Below are 21,370 nucleotides of genomic sequence, written 5' to 3'. Positions count from 1 at the left end.
TGATTACCACAGTAGGTTTAGTTAATACCAGTCACATCACAGTTACAAATCTTTTCTTGTGATAAGAACTTCTAAAAAAGATTTATTTATTATTTATTTGGGGGAGAGAGAGCACAAGCAGGGTGAAGGGCAGAGGGAGAAATAGGGTTCCCACCAAGCAGGGAGCTTGATGCAAGGGCCTGATCCCTGGACCCTACAATCATGTCCGCGGATGCTTAACCGGCTGAGCCACCCAGGTGCCCAAGAACTTTTAAGATCTAATCTTTTAACAGCTTTCAAGTACACAATACAGTATTAGTAACTACAGTCACCATGCTGTACATTACATCCTCAGAGCGTACTTATAACTGTTTTTATGTTTTGACTACCTTCACCCATTTCCCCCACTCCCTGCCTCTGACAGCCCTTTGTAAAGTAGAAATAAATGAGTTAACATGACCAGATTTTGATCTTTTAACATAGTCCACGTGTAAATATCAAGAGTCCTGCAACCAGAACTTCCAAGAATTTATTCAATAAGAAGAATTTATTATGTGGTTTAAGGGTCTTTCTTCCCCATTTTTTTTTTTAAGATTTTATTTATTTATTTGACAGAGATCACAAGTAGGCAGAGAGGCAGGCAGAGAGAGAGGGAGGAAAGCAGGCTCCCCGCCGAGCAGAGAACCCGATATGGGGCTCGATCCCAGGACCCTAAGATCATGACTTGAGCCGAAGGCAGAGGCTTAACCCACTGAGCCACCCAGGCGCCCTTTTTTCCCCATTTTTAAGTCAAATTTTTATTTTGCTTTTTCCGCTTTATCGAGGTACAATTGGTAAATAAAATGGTACAATATTTAAAGTGTACATCGTCATGATTTGATGAATGTATATGTTGTCAAAGGATTCCTCCAATCTAGTTAACACATCCATCACCTCACGTGTAAATACAGATTTCTATTTATTTTTAAAGATTTTATTTATTTGAGAGAGAGAAGCACAGGTCGGGTGAGGGGCAGAGGGAGAAGCAGACTCCCTGCTGAGCAGGGAGCCCAACGTGGAGCTCCATCCCAGAACCCTGGGATCGTGACCTGAGCTGAAGGCAGACGCACCACCGAATGAGCCACCCCGGCACCCCTGGATTTCTATTTTAAATACTAAATATTTTAGGCTATAGTTTCTCCTGCTTAGGATTTCCTGTAGAGCTGGAAGGAAACTTGAGAATCATTTTTCTTTGTTTATAACTGTGGAGCTCCGGCTATGGCGTGATCAGTGAAGGACTTATTCAGTTAGAGGGCTAGTGACAGCTGGGATTGAAAGCTGGGTCCTCTGTTGAGGTTGCTTACTGTATTGGTATTTTTCTACTAAAGACAAACTTCTGAGTATTATACATATATATGTATTATTATCTAACATTATGGCTAGTATTCTGTATATGTGTAATGACTCTCAATGTATTTTCTACTTTCATGCTCTTCAAATATGGAATATGTGATTTTCAGAAACATTTCTCATTGCATGTAGGGATTGGATGGGAGAGTTGGAGGCTGGCTGTGTGGTTTGAGGAGGCCCTGATTGCAAAGACTAAATGGAAGGTCCATAAGTACCCAATATCCCCCATGCCCCTCACGACCATTTTTTAGAATCAGCGTTATGAAGGATTTGGGATATTAAAGATACTAGATTATTTTAGGGTCTCAAAATAAAAATTCAATTTTTCTACTAGAAGTTGTGTGTTTTTTTTTTAGGATCATAGCTTCTTTTTTTTTAATTAATTAATTTTTTTTAAAAGATTTTATTTATTTATTTGACAGAGAAAGATCACAAGCAGGCAGAGAGAGAGGAAGGGAAGCAGGCCCCCTGCTGAGCAGAGAGCCCCATGCGGGACTCCATCCCAGGACCCCGAGATCATGACCCGAGCCGAAGGCAGTGGCTTAACCCACTGAGCCACCCAGGCGCCCCCATAGCTTCTTTTTTTAATGGAAAAATGTTTTATGATCCTTAAGACTCAGTATGTTCTTTTACTAGTGAGAGTTATAAAATGCTTAGAGCTTGGTTACTTAATTATAGCTATATTGCTTTTATTAAGAAACCATACATACAATTTTAATACCTTAAGGGAAAAAGTTATTGTTTACCTATTATCCTAGAATATTTTAACTGCTCTAAAATACTTTATACTTGAGAACACCATGAGAAGCAATTTTTTACTTTTTTCCTCTAGCTTTTTATTCTTTTTTAAAAAATCATTTTATGGGGCGCCTGGGTGGTTCAGTGGTTTGGGCTGCTGCCTTCGGCTCGGGTCATGATCTCAGGGTCCTGGGATTGAGCCCCGCGTCGGGCTCCCTGCTCCGCGGGAGGCCTGCTTCCCTCCCTCTCTCTCTCTCTCTGCCTGCCTCTCTGCCTACTTGTGATCTCTGTCTGTCAAATAAATAAATAAATAAATAATCATTTTATATTTTTTCATCATGATAACTTTGCTCTTTAATCCCCATCCCCTATTTCCCCATTACCGCATTCACCTTCCATCCATTAACCATCCATTTATTCTCCTTAGTTAAGAGCCTGTTTCATTTGTCTCTTTCTTTCTTTTTCTTTTTTTCCTTTGCTTGTTTGTTTTGTTCCTTAAATTCTGCATATGAGTGAAATCATATGGTATCTGCCATTCTATGACTGACTTATCCTGCTCAGCATTATATTCTGTAGCTCTGTCCGTGTCTTTGCAAATGGAAAGATTTCATTCTTTTTTATGGCTGAGTAATTCTGTCGTGTGTGTGTGTGTGTGTGTGTGCGCGCGCGCGCTACATCTTCTTTATCCATTTATCTATTGATGGACACTTCGGTTGCTCTCATAGTTTGGGTAAATATCCAGTAGTGCAATTACTAGATCAGAGGGTAGTTCTCTTTTTAAAGTTTTGAAGAACCTCCATATTCTTCCTTCGTGCCTACACCGTATGCATTCCCACCAATAGTGCAAGAAGGTTCCTTTTTCTCCATATCTTTGCCAATACCTGCTGTTTTTTGTGTTGTTGATGTTAGCCATTCTGACAGGTGTGAGGTGGTATCTCATTGTAGTCTTGATTTGGTTTTCCATGATGAAGACGTTGAGCATCTTTTCTTGGGTCTGTTGGCCACCTGAATATCTCCTTTGGAGAAATGTCTGTTCATGTCTTCTGCCCATTTTTGGATTGGATTATTTGTCTTTGGGTGTTGAGTTGTATCAGTTCTTTATATATTTTGGATACTAACCCTTTATTGGTGTTATTTGCAAATAGTTTTTCCTATTCAGTAGGCTGCCTTTTAGTTTTGTTGATTATTTCCTCAGCTGTGCAGAAGCTTTTTATTACTTTGGCTTTTGTTTCCTTAGCCTCAGGAGACATATCTAAAAAATGTTGCTACAGCTGATGTCAGAGAGATTATTGCCTGTGCTCTTTTCAAGGGTTTTTATGATTTCAGGTCTCACATTTAGGTCTTCAATCCATTTTTAATTTATTTTTGTGTATTGTAGAAGAGGGTGTTCCGGTTTCATTCTTTTGCATGCAGCTGTCTGATTTTCCCAACGCCATTTGTTGAAGAGATTGTCTTTTTCACATTGTGTAATCATTCTTCCTTTGTCTAAGATTAATTGACCATATAATTATGGGTTTATTTCTGGGTTTTCTGTTCTGTTCTATTTGTGTGTCTGTGTCTGTGTCTGTTTTTATGCCAGTGCCATACTGTTTTGATTACTGCAGTTTTTTTACATTTAAATTCAATTAATTAACATATGATGTATTATTTGTTTCTGGGGTACAGGTCTGTGATTCATCAGTCTTATACCCAGTGCTCATTACAACACGTACCCTCCCCAATGTCCATCACCCCATCATCCCAGCCCTCCACCCCCACCCCTCCAGCAACCCTCAGTTTGTTTCCTATAATTAAGAGTCCTATGGTTTGTCTCCCTCTCTGGTTTCATCTTGTTTTGTTTTTTCCTCTCTTCCTGTATGATCCTCTGCCCCGTTTCTTAAATGGCAAGATTTCATTTTTTGAAGGCTGCAATATATATATATATATATTGCATGATATATATATATATATAATGTCTTCTTGATCCATCCATCTGTTGGTGGACATCTGGGGTTTTCCCAAAGTTTGTCTCTTGTGGACATTGCTGCTATAAATATTGGGGTGCAGGTGAGCCTTCAGATCACTATATTTGTATCTTTGGGGTAAATTCCCAGTAGTGCAATTGCTGGGTCGTAGGTTAGCTCAATTTTCAACTTTGGAGGAACCGCCATACTGTTTTCCAGAGTGGCTGCACCAGCTTGCATTCCCACCAACAGTGTAGGAGGGTTCCCCTTTCTCCACATCCTAGCCAGCATCTGTCCTTTCCTGACTTGTTAATTTTAGCCATTAGTGTAAGGGGATATCATCTCATTGTGGCTTTGATTTGTATTTCCCTGATGCTGACTGATGTTGAGCATCTTTTCATGGGTCTGTTGGCCACCTGGATACCTTCTTTGGAGAAATGTCTGTTCATGTTCTTCTGCCTATTTTTTTTTTTAAAGATTTTATTTATTTATTTGACAGAGATCACAAGCAGGCAGAGAGGCAGGCAGAGAGCCCGATGCGGGGCTCGATCCCAGGACTCTGAGATCATGACCTGAGCCGAAGGCAGCGGCTTAACCCACTGAGCCACCCAGGCACCCCGCTTCTGCCTATTTTTTGATTGGGTTATTTGTTCTTTGGGTATTGCGTTTGGGAAGTTCTTTTCTTTTTTATAAGGTTTTATTTATTTGAGAGAGAGAGAGAGAATAAGAGAAAGCATGAGAGGAGAGAGGTCAGAGTCTGGAGAAGCAGACTCCCTGCTGAGCGAAGATCCAGATATGGAACTCAATCCCAGGACTCCAGGATCATGACCTGAGCCGAAGGCAGTCGCTTAACCAACTGAGCCACCCAGGCGCCCTGTTAAGTTCTTTATAGATTTTGGATACTAGCCCTTTATCTGATATGTCATTTGCAAATATCTTTTCCCATTCTGTCAGTTGTTTTTTGGTTTTGTTGACTGTTTTCCTTTGCTGTGCAAAAACTTTTTATCTTTCTTCCCCCTCTCCCCAAAAGCTTTTGATCTTGATGAAGTTCCAATAGATCATTTTTGCCTTTGTTTCCCTTGCCTTTGGAAACATGTCTAGTAAGAAGCTGCTCTGACTAAGGTCAAAGAGGTTGATGCCTGTGTTCTCCTCTAGGATTTTGATCGATTCCTCTCTCACATTCAGGTCTTTCATCCATTTTGAGTCATTTTTCTGTATGGTGTAAGGAAGTGATCCAGTTTTGTTCTTCTGCATGTGATTATCCAGTTTTCCCAACAGTGTTTGTTGTTGAAGACACTGTTTTTTTTGTTTGTTTGTTTTTTAAGATTTTATTTATTCATTTGACAGAGATCACAAGTAGACAGAGAGGCAGACAGGGAGGTGGGGGGAAACAGTCTTCCTGCTGAGCAGAGAGCCTGATGTGGGTCTCGATCCCAGGAACCTGAGATCATGACCTGAGTGGAAGGCAGAGACTTAACCCACTGGGCCACCCAGGCTTCCCGAAGAGACTGTCTTTTTTCCATCAGATATTCTTTCCTGCTTTGTCGAAGATTAGTTGACCATAAAGTTGAGGGTCCATTTCTGGGTTCTTTATTCTGTTCCATTGATCTATGTGTGTGTTTTTGTGCCAGTACCACACTGTCTTGATGGTGACAGCTTCGTAATAGAGCTTGAAGTCCGAAACTGTGATGCTACCAGCTTTGGTTTTCTTTTGCAACATTTCTGTGGCTATTCAGGGTCTTTTCTGGTTCCATATAAATTTTAGGATTATTTGTTCTAGTTCTGTGAAAAAAGTTGATGGTATTTTGATCAGGGATTGTATTAAATGTGTAGGTTGCTTTAGGTAGCATAGACATTTTCACAATATTTGTTCTTCCAATCCATAAGCCTGGAACTTTTTCCATTTCTTTGTGTCTTCCTCAATTTCTTTCATGAGTCTCTATAGTTTTCTGAGTACAGATTCTTTGCCTCTTTGGTTAGGTTTATTCCTAGGTATCTTACGGTTTTGGGTGCAACTGTAAATGGAACTGACTCCTTAATTTCTCTTCTGTCTTGTTATTGGTGTATAGAAATGCAGCTGATTTCGGTGCATTGATTTTATATCCTGACATGTCACTGAATTTCTTTATGAGTTCTGGCAGTTTGGGGTGGAGTCTTTTCGGTTTTCCATGTAAAACGTCATATCATTTGCAAAGAGTGGGAGTTTGACTTCTTTGCTGATTCAGATGCCTTTAATTCTTTTTGTTGTCTCACTCCTGAGGCTAAGACTTTTAGTACTATGTTGGACAGTATTGGTGGTAGTGGACAGCTCTGCTGTCTTCCTTACCTAAGAGGAAAAGCTCTCAGTTTTTCCCCAGATTGCTGAAATTTTTTAATATAACTTGAATATAACTGGAATTGTGATACCCTAGAGTTTTGTTTTTCTTTCTCAAGACTGCTTTGGCTCTTCAGGGTCTTTTGTGGTTCCATACAAATTTTAGAATTGTTTTTTCTAGTTCCGTGAAAAATGCTGGTGGTATTTTGATAGTATTGCATTGAATGTGTAGATTGCTTTTGGTAATGTGGGTATTTTAACAGTATTTCTTCTTTCAGTCCATAAGCATGGAGTGTCTTTCCATTTCTTTGTGTCATCTTCAGTTTCTTTCATCAGTGTTTTATAATTTTCAGAGTATAGGTCTTTCCCCTCTTTGGTTAAGTTTATTCTTAGATATTTTATTGGTTTTGGTGGGATTTTAAATGGGATTTTTAAATGGGATTATTTAATTTTCTTCCTGCTGCTTCATAATTAGTGCATAGGAATGCAACAGATTTCTGAACATTGATTTTGTATCCTGAGGCTTTACTGAATTCATTTATCTGTTTTAGTAATTTTTTTGTACAATCTTTAGGGTTTTCTATATATGGTATCATGTTGTCTGCAAATAGTGAGAGTTTTACTTTTTCCTTATCAGTTTGGATGCCCTTTTTTTCTTTATGTTGTCTAATTGCTGAGGCTAGGACTTGTAGTACTATGTTGAAAAAAGTAGTGAGAATGGACATCCTTGTTTTATTCCTGACCCTAGGGGGAAAACTCTCAGTTTTTCACTGTTGACTATGATGTTGGCTGTGGGCTTTTCATAGATGGCCTTTATTATGTTGACATATATTCCTTCTGGACCTACTTTGCAGAAGGTTTTTTTTTTTTTTTTTTTAATCATGAATGGATGTTACACTTTGTCAAATGCTTTTTCTGCATTTATTGAATGAGCCTGTGGTTTTATCCTTACTGTTATTTATTTATTTATTTATTTAAAAGATTTTATTTATTTATTTGACAGAAATCACAAGTAGGCAGAGAGGCAGGCAGAGAGAAAGGAAGGGAAGCAGGCCCCTTGCGGAGCAGAGACCCCGAAGCGGGGCTCGATCCCAGGATCCTGAGATCATGACCTGAGCCGAAGGCAGTGGCTTAACCCACTGAGCCACCCAGGTGCCCCTGTTATTTTTTTTTTTTAAAGATTTTATTTGCTTATTTGTCAGAGAGAAAGAGAGCACGCAAGCACAAGCAAGGAGAGAGGCAGGCAGAGGGAGAAGCAGGATCCCAGGATCCTAGAATTATGAGCTGAGCCGAAGGCAGTTGCTTAACCAACAGAGCCACTCAGGTGTCCCTATCCTTTCTGTTATTGATATGATGTATGACATTGATAGTTTTGCAAATATTAAAGAACACTGGGATTGTGGGATAAATCCCACTTGATGGTGGTATGATTTTTTAAATTTTATCATTGGATTCAATTGACTAGTCTTTTGTTGAGGATTTTTTGCATCTATATTCATGAGAGATATTGGCCTTTAGTTCTCTTTTTGGGGGGTGTCTTTATCTGGTTTTGCTATCAGGGTGATACTGGCTTTAAAGCTTGAATTTGGAAGTTTTCTTTCCTCTTGTATTTTGGTTTTTTTGAATGGTTTGGGAAGAGTGGGTATTAACTTTTTTCCGAAGATTTCTTTATTCATTTTAGAGAGAGAATGAGAGCGAGAGAGAGAGGGAGACAAGCAGACTCTGTTGGGTAGAGAGCCTGATACCCTAAGATCATGACCTGAGCTGAAATTAAGAGCCAGATGCTTAACCAACTGAGCCACCCAGGTGCCCTGAGAAGAATGGGTATTAACTCTTGAAATGTTTGGTCGAATTCTTCTGTGAAGCCGTTTAGTCCTGCATTTTTGTTTTTTGTGAGTTTTTGGCTTACTGATTCAATTTCATTGCTAGTGATTGGTCTGTTCAAATTTTCTATTGCTTCCTGTTTTGGTTTTGGTAGGTTATATGTTTCTAGGAATTTATCCATTCCTTCTAAGTTGTCCAGTTTGTTGTCATACAGGTTTTCATAGTATTCTGTTATGTTTGTTTGTCTATCTGTGGTGTTGTTTCTTATTTCTCCCTTTCCATTAGAAATTTTATATGGGTCTCTCTCTAGATGTTTTTCTAGGCATTTTAGAAATACACATGTAGTTTTTTTTCTTGTTTTATTTGTTTAATGAATTATTATACCTCTGATTCTATAACTTTATTTTTGCATTTGACAATATAAAATATTCCATTACTTCCTGTATAGGTCATAGAATTTCATCTCATTTTTTGGACTATATAATATTCCATAGTTTGAATGGATCATAGTTCCTCCATTCCAGTATTAATAGACATTTATTTAGGTTATTTATGATTTATACTATCATAAAAAGTTGCAGTATATATCTTTGTATATTTAACTTTGCACCATGTGTTAGTATTTGTATAAAACAGATAAAAGAAGTGGATTTTTTTAGTTAAAGTGAATGCACATTTAAAGGGAAATAGATACTGACAAATCAGCTTCCAAATTCCTGTAATTCCTACCACCAATATATGAAAGCCATTTGCTTGTATCCTTGTCACTTATTGGATATTATAAATCCAAAATATTTTTTTGGTCATCTGATAGGTGAAAAATTATACTTTGTTGTTTGAAGTTACATTTCTTGGTATATTGGTGAAATCGTTAAGCATTTTTTAATTTCCCAGGCTTTTAAGGACTCCCAGTTCTTGATCAATCATCTGCTGTTTGATTTTTTAATAATTCTGGTTTTTTTTCTCCAATAAATAATTTGTCAAGCATTTGTAGTGTGTCTGGGGTACCATGCTAGGCACTGTGGCAGAATAATAATCTCTTATTTTTCAATATGGTGCTTATTTACTAATATTCATTTTCCTACTTCTCAGAACCTTGGATTTACTGACTTGTACCAGGCATACATTCTCTAGAAACACTTGTGTGTTCTATAAATAACATAATAGCTAAATAATGGCTGTTGAGATATGAAACTTTACAAGTTCTCTCTCTTGAAACAGTCTGTCTCAGGAATGTAAGTATAACATTGAAAAGTGTGATATTTAGCTTACTGAAATACATATTGAAACTTTATTATATTATTTGAAAATCAGCATTCTGGTAAGTTTTTTTAAATTACTGTGCTTTGTTATCTGTTGACATAGGGAATGAATGAGCTATTTCAAATCAGCCTGACATTCTGGCTAATCTACAAAACATGTTTTGCACTGTAATTTATACATAATGCTGTTGGCTAGTTCTTGGAAACTCTCAAAAAGGGATCTTTAGGGTTGCCTGGGGGGCTCAGTGGGTGAAGTGACCAACTCTTGATTTCTGCTCAGATCATGATCTCAGGGTCCTGGGATCCTCTTGGATCCACACTCAGGTGGGAGTCTCTCCCCACTTGCACATACACACGGATTCTCTTTAAAACAATTTTTGGGGGGTATGATTCCATTTTATTTATTCTTTTTTATGACATGTTAGTCACCATACAGTACATCATTAGTTTTTGATGTAGTGTTCTATGATTCAGTGTTTGTGTATGACACACACTGTCTCTAAAATAAGTAAAATAAATCTTTTAAAAAAGGAAAGAATCTTCAATCTTCATTTTTTCCTTTGTATTAGAAAAACCTGTAGCTTCCTTTACTTGCCACATGATGGCAGTCTTGCATCTTAAATTAGGTGAAAGGCAGTCCAAGTTAATAGAGAGGTTCAGATTTTCAGGATGCTGCCCAAGATCTAAACATTGGTAATTTTCAACCTGGAAGCTGTTTTTAAGGTTCATTTGAAAGCCAGCTTTTTGTATCTTGGAATGTATTTCCCATGGAACGATGCTACAAATGGTGGGTAGGTTTCTAAATTGGCTTAACATATTTAACCTTAAGTCTCAATTTATTTTTCTGTTTATTTAAAATTTTTAAAACTGCTTAAAAAATTGTGGAAACTTTTACACATGAATTTTGAAGTTATGGTTTTAAAAATTTATAATATAGTTATATAAAAATATGTTGTAAATGTAGGGTTTTAGCCTTTTTTTTTTTTTAAAGATTTTATTTATTTATTTTACAGAGAGAAATCACAAGTAGATGGAGAGGCAGGCAGAGAGAGAGAGAGAGAGGGAAGCAGACTCCCTGCTGAGCAGAGAGCCCGATGTGGGACTCGATCCCAGGACCCTGAGATCATGACCTCAGCCGAAGGCAGCGGCTTAACCCACTGAGCCACCCAGGCGCCCTAGTCTTTCTTATATTTTAATTTTCACATGTCCTTTCTTTAAATTTTTAGCTTCAGTTGTGGAAGGACAAAAGGGTATCATTCCTCGAGCTATCCAAGAAATATTTCAAAACATCTCTGAGAACCCTAGCATTGATTTTAGTATTAAAGTGTCTTATATCGAAGTATATAAGGAAGACCTAAGAGATCTTCTAGAATTGGAAACATCAATGAAGGATCTTCATATTCGAGAAGACGAAAAAGGAAACACAGGTAAAGTAGCCTACTTAACTGATAGCCTTCATTAGCAAATAGATGTGATTGAATTGAGTTTCGGGATGTATTCCAAAGAATCTTTAAAACAGACATCGAAGCAAAATGCATTTGTTTTTACTTTAAAATTGGGTAACTTTTTGATTACCAATATCTATTAAATCACCCAGGTGAAACATAGTTCACTAAGTTAATAAGATGTAATTCAAGGTACTTATTTTCTATAATTGCCCCTGCTCTGAGTTGATCTCCAGCAAGACTTTGAAATAGGCTAAATTAGTTTTCGTGCTTTTTTTTTTTTTTTTTCCTCCCAGAGTTTTCCCCAGAGTGGGGATGGCTTCTTCCTTTGGTGTTTGTCCAAGTTGTTCCAAAATTCTCCTTTCTTCCTCTTTGATTTTGTCCCACCACCTCTGTCGCCTCCTCCCTCTTTCTCTCTCTCTTTTTAAAATTTGCACTGTTTACATGTTTTCTTCTCCATATTGACACTGTCCATCGTTGTGCTTCTTCTGGTCTGAATTTCTATGCTAACAACCTGTTAATTTCATTAAATATCCATTTGTCTGGAAATAGGAGAAGGTTAGTTGGGTCCAAATATAAGTATTTTAAAGAATAACACTTTCTGCTTTTCTGATTTAAAGGGTAATATGTTCAGCATAGAACACTTTGAAAACATAGGAAAGTTTAAGGAAGAAAGTTGAAGATCATCTTTAATCCCAGAACCCAGAAAGAACAACTTCTGTTTTTGGTGTGTTTCCTTCTAGATTTCTTTTTCTGTGCACATATAAATTTTTTAAAAATATACTTAGAGGGCGCCTGGGTGGCTCAGTGGGTTAAGCCGCTGCCTTCGGCTCAGGTCATGATCTCAGAGTCCTGGGATCGAGTCCCGCATCGGGCTCTCTGCTCAGCGGAGAGCCTGCTTCCCTCTCTCTCTCTGCCTGCCTCTCCATCTACTTGTGATTTCTCTCTGTCAAATAAATAAATAAAATCTTAAAAAAAAATATATATATACTTAGAACCTGATGTGTAACATTGTTCCTTATTTTTTCACTTAATATTTATATTGTGGGCATTTTCACACACCGTTTCAAACTTATGACTCTTCGTGGTCATGTGGTAATTTTGTCTTTGGAACGTATTATGCTTTTTAAAATTATTGTTTCATTCTTGGACATTTAAGCTGTTTCTAGATTTTCACTATTATTAATAATACTGACTTGGCTGTGTTTCTGTCTTAGAAAAGATACTTAGGTAGAACCCTTCTTGGAGATAAAGGATCCCACCTGAGGAGTCACTGACTCCTTGAGGAAATTTCCTAGCAGTTAGGAAAGTAAGATCATTCAGAGTGCCTGCAGGGGGCAGTGATCTCTTAATTAATTAATTAATCTCTTAATTGGCCTTGTCTTGGCAGCCCTGGCATTCCTCGATGTTTGGAGAGAATGGTTTTTGTTTTATTATTTTTAGAAAGAAAGCAGACATAGTAGTTTATGGTCTTAGTAGATAATTCAGTATAGTTTCTCTTTTCTGGACAGACTTCAGACCAACATTTTGAGCTTCTGTATCATATAAAATAGAATTATTGAGTGTTTTTATCTTCTCTTAAGAAGATAACAGATATGACACATGTTTATTGTAGAAGAGTCAAATAATGCAGAAGTATACACTATCCCTCCTGATAAGCTTAATAGCTAATAGCAGTTCTGCAAAAGTTTGGGGAAGATGCAACAAATTGTCTTAAGACCAAAGGGCATCTGTCTTATGTAATGTTCCATTCACTACCAAAGTGTATTTGTTTGACATATTTATTTACTTCCTGTGTGTGAAGCAATGTTTCGTATCCAGCCTGGGATGCTGCACCATCAGTATCATCGTGGAAGCTTTTTAAGAAATACTGTCTTTCGGGCCCCACTTTTCAGAAATTCTCATGAATTTGTTTGGAATGGGGCCTGAGCCTTGCTACTTTCTCTTTTATAAAACTTCCAGGTGATTTGCAGCTGGGTTTGAGGACCAGAGATAGTGCTAAGCTGTAGCCTAACGGGAAAAATTTATGAAAGTTACTTTTTGCTTTACAGTTACATTGTCATATTTTATAATTGCTGATCTTTTAGCATTCCCCATTTGTAGTATAGGTACTAGAACTTTAAATGTTCTCAGTTGTTAAGGTATCATGTTAGAAATAATGAAAGCAAAATGATCATTTTTTTTTAAGATTTTATTTATTTATTTGACATATATATAGAGAGAGATCACAAGTAGGCAGAGAGAGAGGGGGAAGCAGGCTCCCTGCCGAGCAGAGAGCCCGATGTGGGGCTCGATCCCAGGACCCTGAGATCATGACCCGAGCCGAAGGCAGAGGCTTAACCCACTGAGCCACTCAGGCGCCCCCAAAATGATCATTTTTCAAGAAGACAGTGACATGACAGGGTCTGTATAAAGAGGAAACGAGACACTGATTCAAGCACAGAATCAGGAGCTTTACTGCTCTGATTCAAATCCCAAATCTGCCTGCTGCTTTTTGAAATATGTTTGAACATAAACAAATAATGTGGGCAGTAAGCTTTGGCTTATTTGCAGCTCTTATTCCGCTGTTCTTGAAATAGAAACTTTTTTTTTTAATTGCCATCACATTTGTTTACGTTGTACTCTGCTATTAAATAGGGCATACCTATTTTTAAGATGAATAACCAATTTTGTTTACACTGAAGTTGTCATTTATCATTGGTCATGACCACACAATACCAAAAACCATAAGCCTAAGGATGACTTGAATATTAACAAAACTCAAAAGACATGAATTTCTCTTCATTAATCTACTACTGATTAATTCTTTTGAGTTTTCTGTTTGATCTATTTTTTTTTTTAGTAAGTCCATTAGACTCTACAAGTCAAAATACTGGAATAAAGAGTTTTTCTTTAGTCAGCCATCTTAAAGAATTGAGTGTGACTCCAAAGAAACCAGATTGTTTAAAATATATGTATATATTACTTCTTTTAGAATGTAAGCATCAAAGTGAGTGCTATTAAAATCATTCCTTTGGGAGATTATCTAAAATTACTTAATGAAGTTGCTGATGTCACTATTGTTTGAAGTGCTATTGATTTTTTTATTTTTAAGAGCTTTTCTTAGCCTGGGCAGTTCAGGCAATATTAACTGTTATAATTGGGTTTTGATTAAAATTTGGTTTAAAAACTTGCTGTTGCTGTTTTAAGTGATTGTTGGGGCCAAAGAATGCCAGGTGGAGAGCGCAGATGAGGTGATGAGTCTCCTGGAGATGGGGAATGCAGCCAGGCGTACAGGGACCACGCAAATGAACGAGCACTCCAGTAGATCACATGCGATTTTTACAATCAGCATCTGTCAAGTGGAGAAAAACATAGAGGCAGGTGAAGACGGATCGTGGTACTCCCATCGGCAGATTGTCTCAAAGTTCCACTTTGTGGACTTGGCTGGCTCTGAAAGAGTAACCAAAACAGGGAATACTGGCGAACGGTTCAAAGAATCCATTCAGATCAACAGCGGGTTGCTGGCTTTAGGCAATGTCATCAGCGCTCTCGGGGACCCCCGCAGGAAGAGTTCACATATTCCATATAGGGACGCGAAAATTACCCGGCTTCTGAAAGATTCCCTGGGAGGCAGCGCCAAGACTGTCATGATCACTTGTGTCAGCCCATCCTCCTCAGATTTTGATGAGTCCTTAAATTCCCTCAAATATGCCAACCGAGCCCGCAACATTAGAAACAAGCCCACCTTAAACTTCAGCCCCGAGTCAGACCGAATGGACGAAATGGAGTTTGAAATCAAGTTGCTTCGAGAAGCTTTGCAAAGCCAACAGGCTAGCATCAGCCAAACCAGCCAGATCCATCCAGAGGAGACTCCCGAGAGAAACAGGATCCATTCTCTGGAGGAGCAGGTGGCCCAGCTGCAAGGCGAATGTCTGAGTTACCAGAACTGCGTGGAGGAGGCCGTTACCTTCCTGGTGGACCTAAAGGAGGCCGTCCGACTGAACCCAAAGCAGCTGCACAAACTGCAGGAGTGGCTGAACATGACTCAGGAGGTCAAGAAGGCGGTGTTCACCTCCTTCAGAGGGAGCCACGGCCTCGGCAGCCTGGGAGAAGGGCCTCAGCACGTTACGGTCCTCCAGCTGAAGCGAGAGCTGAAGAAATGCCAGGTACGTGGATGCCTTTTGTTGGTGGCTTGTTGGACGACTCCTTTTACTGGGGCAAGGGTCATTTTGGAACCTCAGAAGTTTTTCGAAAGGATTATGTGTGAAATCTCATTTGCCTTTGCTCAGTTACTTCCCTTTTCCTACCGCTTTGTCCTCTTACTTCACACCTTCTCAGCTCCTTCTCATTTCTCTTTTAATATCTTCACTTGGTATATTTATGAAGCAGAATCTTGTGGACCTGCTCATTGATTTAGAGGATGAAGAGAAACACAATTTCAGAAAACAAAGTGAAGTTGTACGTTAGTGAGTCTTTATTCCTCTTTGGGTCAGTGGTTCTAGAAGGAAAAAAATACTTCATCCCTTGAGTGTGGAAGGCTGGGTTTTTTGAACAAGCAAAGAAATCATCTTATTTGACAGTATTTAAGGGAGGTAGGTATACGTATTCATATTATATAAACGTACGTTGAGTTCAGAGTTACGCTTCTCACCTTCCATTCAGACACAGTATGGGAAGATTTTAAGTCACTGGGGAAATCATGGGAAACAAGATACATCCAGTCGTCCTTATATGGGGGTCTGGTACACAAATGGATATTCTGCCAGTTTTTGAAAATAGGAAAATGTATAGTTAAAAACATAGTTTTCTGGTTAGAAATCTTTCCTCAAGACCTTTTTATATGTATTAGAAAGAAACCTCTTTTATAGCAGCTCTTGAACTTTTTGGTCACAAGATTTTTTTTTTTTCTTTTTAAAGATTTTATTTATTTGACAGAGAAAGAGAGCACAAACATGGGGAGCAGGAGAGGGAGAAGCAGGCTCCCGTTGAGCAGGGAGCCTGATGCGGAACTCGATCCCAGGGCCTGGGATCCTGACCTGAGCTGAAAACAGGGCATCTGAGCCACCCAGGAGCCCTGTTCACAAGATTTCTTTACAATTTTAAAATGAGGTCCTCTAGGGGCGCCTGGGTGGCTCAGTGGGTTAAAGCCTCTGCCTTTGGCTCAGGTCATGATCCCAGCGTCCTGGGATGGAGCTTCGCATAGGGCTCTATGCTCTGCGGGTAGCCTGCTTCCCCCCACCCCTCTGCCTACTTGTGATCTCTTGCTGTCAAATAAATAAATAAAATCTTTAAAAAAAAATAAGATAAAGTAAAATGAGGTCCTCTAAAGAGCTTTTGTTTATGAGGACTGTATCTATTAATATTTACCACATTAGAATTAAAACACAAAAATGTAAACAATTAACTTGCTCAAAACTAACAATAATAGCCTGATTATATGTTAAATAAATAACCTTTTTTCATGAAGGATAACTATTTTCCAAAACAAAAGAAGTTAGTAAGAGTGGAATTGTTTCACACTTTACATGTCTGGCTTAATAGAAGGCAGGCAGATTTTCATATCTGCTTCAGCTTTCGGTTCACTGCAATATGTTGTTTTAGTTGAAGTACATGAAGAAAAACCAGCCTCATATAGATTTGTAGTTGGAAGCGAGGACTCTTTTAATGGCTTTTTCAGATAATTTATGGATATTTTGACTTTGCTATTACATCGAAACTCAACCAGTAGAGATTTCCTAATGGTTACTGGCCATGTGGAATTTGAAACTGTCTTTGTTACATTAATATTTATACCTTAAAATTCACTGTATCTTGTACTTTGGATCTTTTATCACATGATTCTAAATTGTCACTTATTGGTCATGTGGAAAATATTTGTTTACTAAATTATGCAGATCTTCCAAATGTTGATGCCTATCATTAGACAGTATCAAGTAATTACATTCACTAATCTTACCTACTGATCTTACCAGCAGGGTCTTTAAGTATTGGAACTTGTCAGACTTGCAGCGGAAATGTATTCCAAAATTCTAATTTTTGCATGAAACTTCAATTTTATCATTTGCAGCAAATATTGTTATTTCCCTTGAAATGATGGTTTTCTTTCTTTTTTAAAAAGGATTATTTATTTATTTATTTGACAGAGAGACACACAGTGAGAGAGGGAACACAAGCAGGGCAAGTGGGAGAGGGAGAAGCAGGCTTCCCACTAAGCAGGGAGCCTGATGCAGGGCTCAAACCCAGGACCCTGGGATCATGACTTGAGCCAAAGGCAGACACTTAAGGACTGAGCCACCCAGGTGTCCCAAATGATGGTTTTCCTTTTTTTTTTTTTTAATAGATTTTATTTATTTATTTGACAGAGATCACAAGTAGGCAGAGAAGCAGGCAGAGAGAGAGGAGGAAGCAGGCTCCCTGCTGAGCAGAGAGCCCAATGTGGGGCTCGATCCCAGGACCCTGGGATCATGACCTGAGCCGAAGGCAGAGGCTTTAACCCACTGAGCCACCCAGGTGACCCCATCAAGATATTCTTAAGTGAGGCTGGCATTTGTTTGTATTGTGAGTGCATGACAGCGAGGAAGACAGTGACTCCTGGTTACAGTCTAGTGACATGTCCCCTATTCACGCTAGGAGTCAGCAGTTTTACCCACCCTTATGTACCTTCAGTGCAAATGTCAGCATGGTAAAGGGAAAATATTGCCTTAATATTATTAGGAAAATAGTTTTGATCTCTTGGATGCCCTGAAAGCACCTAAAGGACACGCCAAAAGGGTCTTTGCTGAATATCCTATGAGGACTGCTGGTTCTATCTCAGAGCTTCTGATATTTAAATATAAGCATTTAAAGTAATACCTCTAAAATTATGGATTTTTTTTTTTTAAAGTAGTGACTCTGCCCTTCCTTCCTTGTAGATAGGGTAGGCCTGGCCCTTCCTCCTTGCTATAAGACACTGGCAGAACGGGAAGTATGGTTGATGGGAAGCTTGAACTTTGGGTCACCGTAGGAGTTAGCAGTAGGAAGTGTTTTTCCTTCCTGCTACTAAGGTGCCTGAAAGTGGAAACCCATAAAACCCCTTGGTTGAGGTTGGGGTGGGTACTAACTTTTTCTCTCCATCTGTTAGAAATCCTGAATTACACTTGCTCGAGATGATGCGTTCAAGATTAAGACTTTCCAAAGATATTAACAGTCTTGGTGAAAAAGGGGATCAGGAACAAATGATTTTCGGGAATGCTAGCTAGATTAGAGAGAACCCAAGACTTCTCAGGACCTTGAGAGTGCTAGTGGATGCTATTAATCTTCAAGTGAGAGACAGAATGTTCAGTATTTCCCAATTTTATTTTTTTGTTTTTATTATTTTTAAGATTTTATTTATTTATTTATTTTTAATATTTTATTTGTTTATTTGACAGAGAGGGAGATCACAAGGTGGCAGAGAGGCAGGCAGAGAGAGAGGGGGAAGCAGGCTCCCTACTGAGCAGAGGGCCCAGGACCCTGAGATCACGACCTGAGCTGAAGGCAGAGGCATAACCCACTGAGCCACCCAGGCACCCCAGTTACAGCTTATTTTATGAAAGAAGTCACATAGGTCCTATACACATGTGGAGTCATAAGGACTAACAGGGTCATGTGTCCTTTCCTTGTTTGGTCATTTGAGGTTCCTAAGCAGAGCAAAGAAGGGCCTTACGCTAAGTGCTACCATGAGGCTCTGGCAAAATCAAGGCAGGCCTCAGGCTGTGGGTTCTCACTGCGGGGGTCCATCTACCCTGATGCCATTGCTTGAGAAGTCACATACATAGCTTGTTTCTGTGAATGAAATCTTATGTAAAGTGAATACTCATTTTTACAAATCAGCTACTTGTTGTTGTCTTTTCCTATAGCTTAGAAGAAAGGGCATGGGCTTTGGATCCAGATAGGCCCTGGACTAGAAGATCAGGCGTTTAGTTTATCTACTGTGTCATCTTGGGGGAGAGGCCTTAATCTCTTAATTTCTTCATGAAAAAGGAACCCTGTCTATTCAGTGAGATATTTTTATAATGTCAAGTCATTATCTAGCATAGAATAGATTCTTGACAAATGTTACGTTTCTTTCTGTTTATTTAATTTAAAAATTGTTTTAAACTATTATTTGCATATCCCAGGTTTATTTGAAAACAGGCATAATTCACTCGAAATTAAGAAAACCCTTTGTTTAACCATATTTTTAGACCTCTTCAAAATATCTCTTCATAGGGAAAGTGCATAAAATTAGCAATATGGGGTGCCTGGGTGGCTCAGTGGGTTAAAGCCTCTGCCTTCGGCTCAGGTCGTGATCCCAGGGTCCTGGGATCGAGCCCCGCATTGGGCTCTCTGCTCAGCAGGGGGCCTGCTTCCTCCTCTCTCTCTCTCTGCCTTCCTCTCTGCCTACTTGTGATCTCTCTGTCAAATAAATAAATGAAATCTTTAAAAAAAAAAGAAAAGAAAAGAAAACACTACTGGCCAAATGTGGATTTTCTTTTTTTTTTTTAAAGATTTTATTTATTTATTTGACAGAGAGATCACAAGTAGGCAGAGAGGCAGGCAGAGAGAGAGAGGAGGAAGCAGGCTCCCTGCTGAGCAGATAGCCCAATGTGGGACTCGATCCCAGGACCCTGAGATCATGACCTGAGCCGAAGGCAGCAGCTTAAGCCACTGAGCCACCCAGGCGCCCTGGATTTTCTTTAAAAAAATAAAAATAAAAATAAAAATCAGGAACTAAAACCAGGAAAAATTTTCTATCATTACAGTAATTAATTCTTAGGTTATAGTCATGCTAGGTCCTCGACACTGTTTCTTTCTCCTAACGAGGAGAGAAAAATGTTGAAAGTGAATAGGATAAAAAAAATTTCAAGAAACGTCAAATCGTTAATAAATCCCCAGTTGTTGTTGTTTTTTAAATATTATTTATTTATTTATTTGACAGACACAGATCACAAGCAGGCAGAGAGGCAGGCAGAGAGAGAGGGGGAAGCAGGCTCCCTGCTGAGCAGAGAGCCTGATGCGGGGCTCAATCCCAGAACCCCAGGATCATGACTCCAGCCGAAGGCAGAGGCCTTAACCCACTGAGCCACCCAGGCCCCCCATATCCCCAGTTTCTGAATATTTTCCATGGTGAATCTCTTGTGCTCTCTTTCCCTCCTCCCAGTGTGCGCTGGCTGCTGATGAAGTTGTGTTTCATCAGAGAGAACTGGAGGTGAAGGAACTAAAGAACCAAGTGCAAATGATGGTCCAGGAAAACAAAGGCCACGTGGTATCTTTGAAAGAAGCACAGAAAGTGAATAGATTACAGGTAGAGTTTCTTAACCTATCTAAAGCAGTAGATTTAGTTGAACTAGTACTTCACTAAACAGGAGCATTTTATTTATTTATTAAAAAAATTTTTTTTAATTTATTTATTTTCAGTGTAACAATTCATTGTTTTTTGTTTTTGTTTTTGTTTATTTTGACAAAACCTTTATTTATTTTTAAGTGAATAATAAGACACAAAACATTTTTTGTAGCCACTATATATGAGATACAATATTCAAAGATGATGCAAAGAACACAGAAAAGTAAAATAAATAATCTATTAAATGGTATTTTCTTTTTTTTAAATTTCTTTTCAGCATAACAGAATTCATTGTTTTTGCACCACACCCAGTGCTCCATGCAATCCGTGCCCTCCTCCATACTCACCTCCTGGCTCCTCCAACCTCCCACCCCCCTCCCCTTCAAAACCCTCAGATTGTTTTTCAGAGTCCAAAGTCTCTCATGATTCACCTCCCCTTCCAATTTACTCCAACCCCCTTCTCTCTAACTCCCCATGTCCTCCATGCTTTTTGTTATGCTTCACAAATAAGTGAAACCATATGATAATTGACTCTCTCTGCTTGACTTATTTCACTCAGTATAATCTCTTCCAGTCCCGTCCATGTTGCTACAAAAGTTGGGTATTCGTCCTTTCTGATGGAGACATAATACTCCATAGTGTATATGGACCACATCTTCCTTATCCGTTCGTCCGTTGAAGGGCATCTTGGTTCTTTCCACAGTTTGGCGACTGCGGCCATTGCTGTTATAAACATTGGGGTACAGATGGCCCTTCTTTTCACTACATCTGTATCTTTGGGGTAAATACCCAGTAGTGCAATTGCAGGGTCATAGGGAAGCTCTGTTTTTAATTTCTTAAGGAATCTCCACACTGTTCTCCAAAGTGGCTGCACCAACTTGCATTCCCACCAACAGTGTAAGAGTGTTCCCCTTTCTCCACATCCTCTCCAATGCACGTTGTTTCCTGTCTTGCTAATTTTGGCCATTCTGACTGGTGTAAGGTGTGGTATCTCAACATGGTTTTAATTTGAATCTCCCTGATGGCTAGTGAACATTTTTTCATGTGTCTGATAACCATTTGTATGTCTTCATTGGAGAAGTGTCTTTTCATATCTTCTGCCCATTTTTTTATATGATTATCTGTTTTGTGTGTGTTGAGTTTTAGAAGTT

The 21,370-nt window shown here is 38.8% G+C and overlaps 1 protein-coding gene across 2 annotated transcripts in view; it reads left to right on the top strand.

Annotated features, from left to right (window-relative positions):
- KIF27 (kinesin family member 27) overlaps positions 1 to 21,370 on the top strand; it is a 95,808-nt gene that overhangs the window by 7,621 nt on the left and 66,817 nt on the right. For both annotated transcript variants that reach the window (XM_045086068.1, XM_045086067.1), the window contains exons 3-5: positions 10,676 to 10,876; positions 14,084 to 15,042; positions 20,037 to 20,180. In XM_045086068.1, coding sequence (XP_044942003.1) covers positions 10,676 to 10,876; positions 14,084 to 15,042; positions 20,037 to 20,180 — 1,304 coding nt within the window. The remainder of the gene's footprint in view (positions 1 to 10,675; positions 10,877 to 14,083; positions 15,043 to 20,036; positions 20,181 to 21,370) is intronic.

The sequence above is a fragment of the Mustela putorius genome, unplaced genomic scaffold (genome assembly GCF_011764305.1).
Source record: "Mustela putorius furo isolate JIRA1106 unplaced genomic scaffold, ASM1176430v1.1 tig00000876_pilon_pilon_pilon, whole genome shotgun sequence".
NCBI lineage: Eukaryota > Metazoa > Chordata > Mammalia > Carnivora > Mustelidae > Mustela > Mustela putorius.
This window is presented reverse-complemented; position numbering and strand designations above follow the sequence as displayed.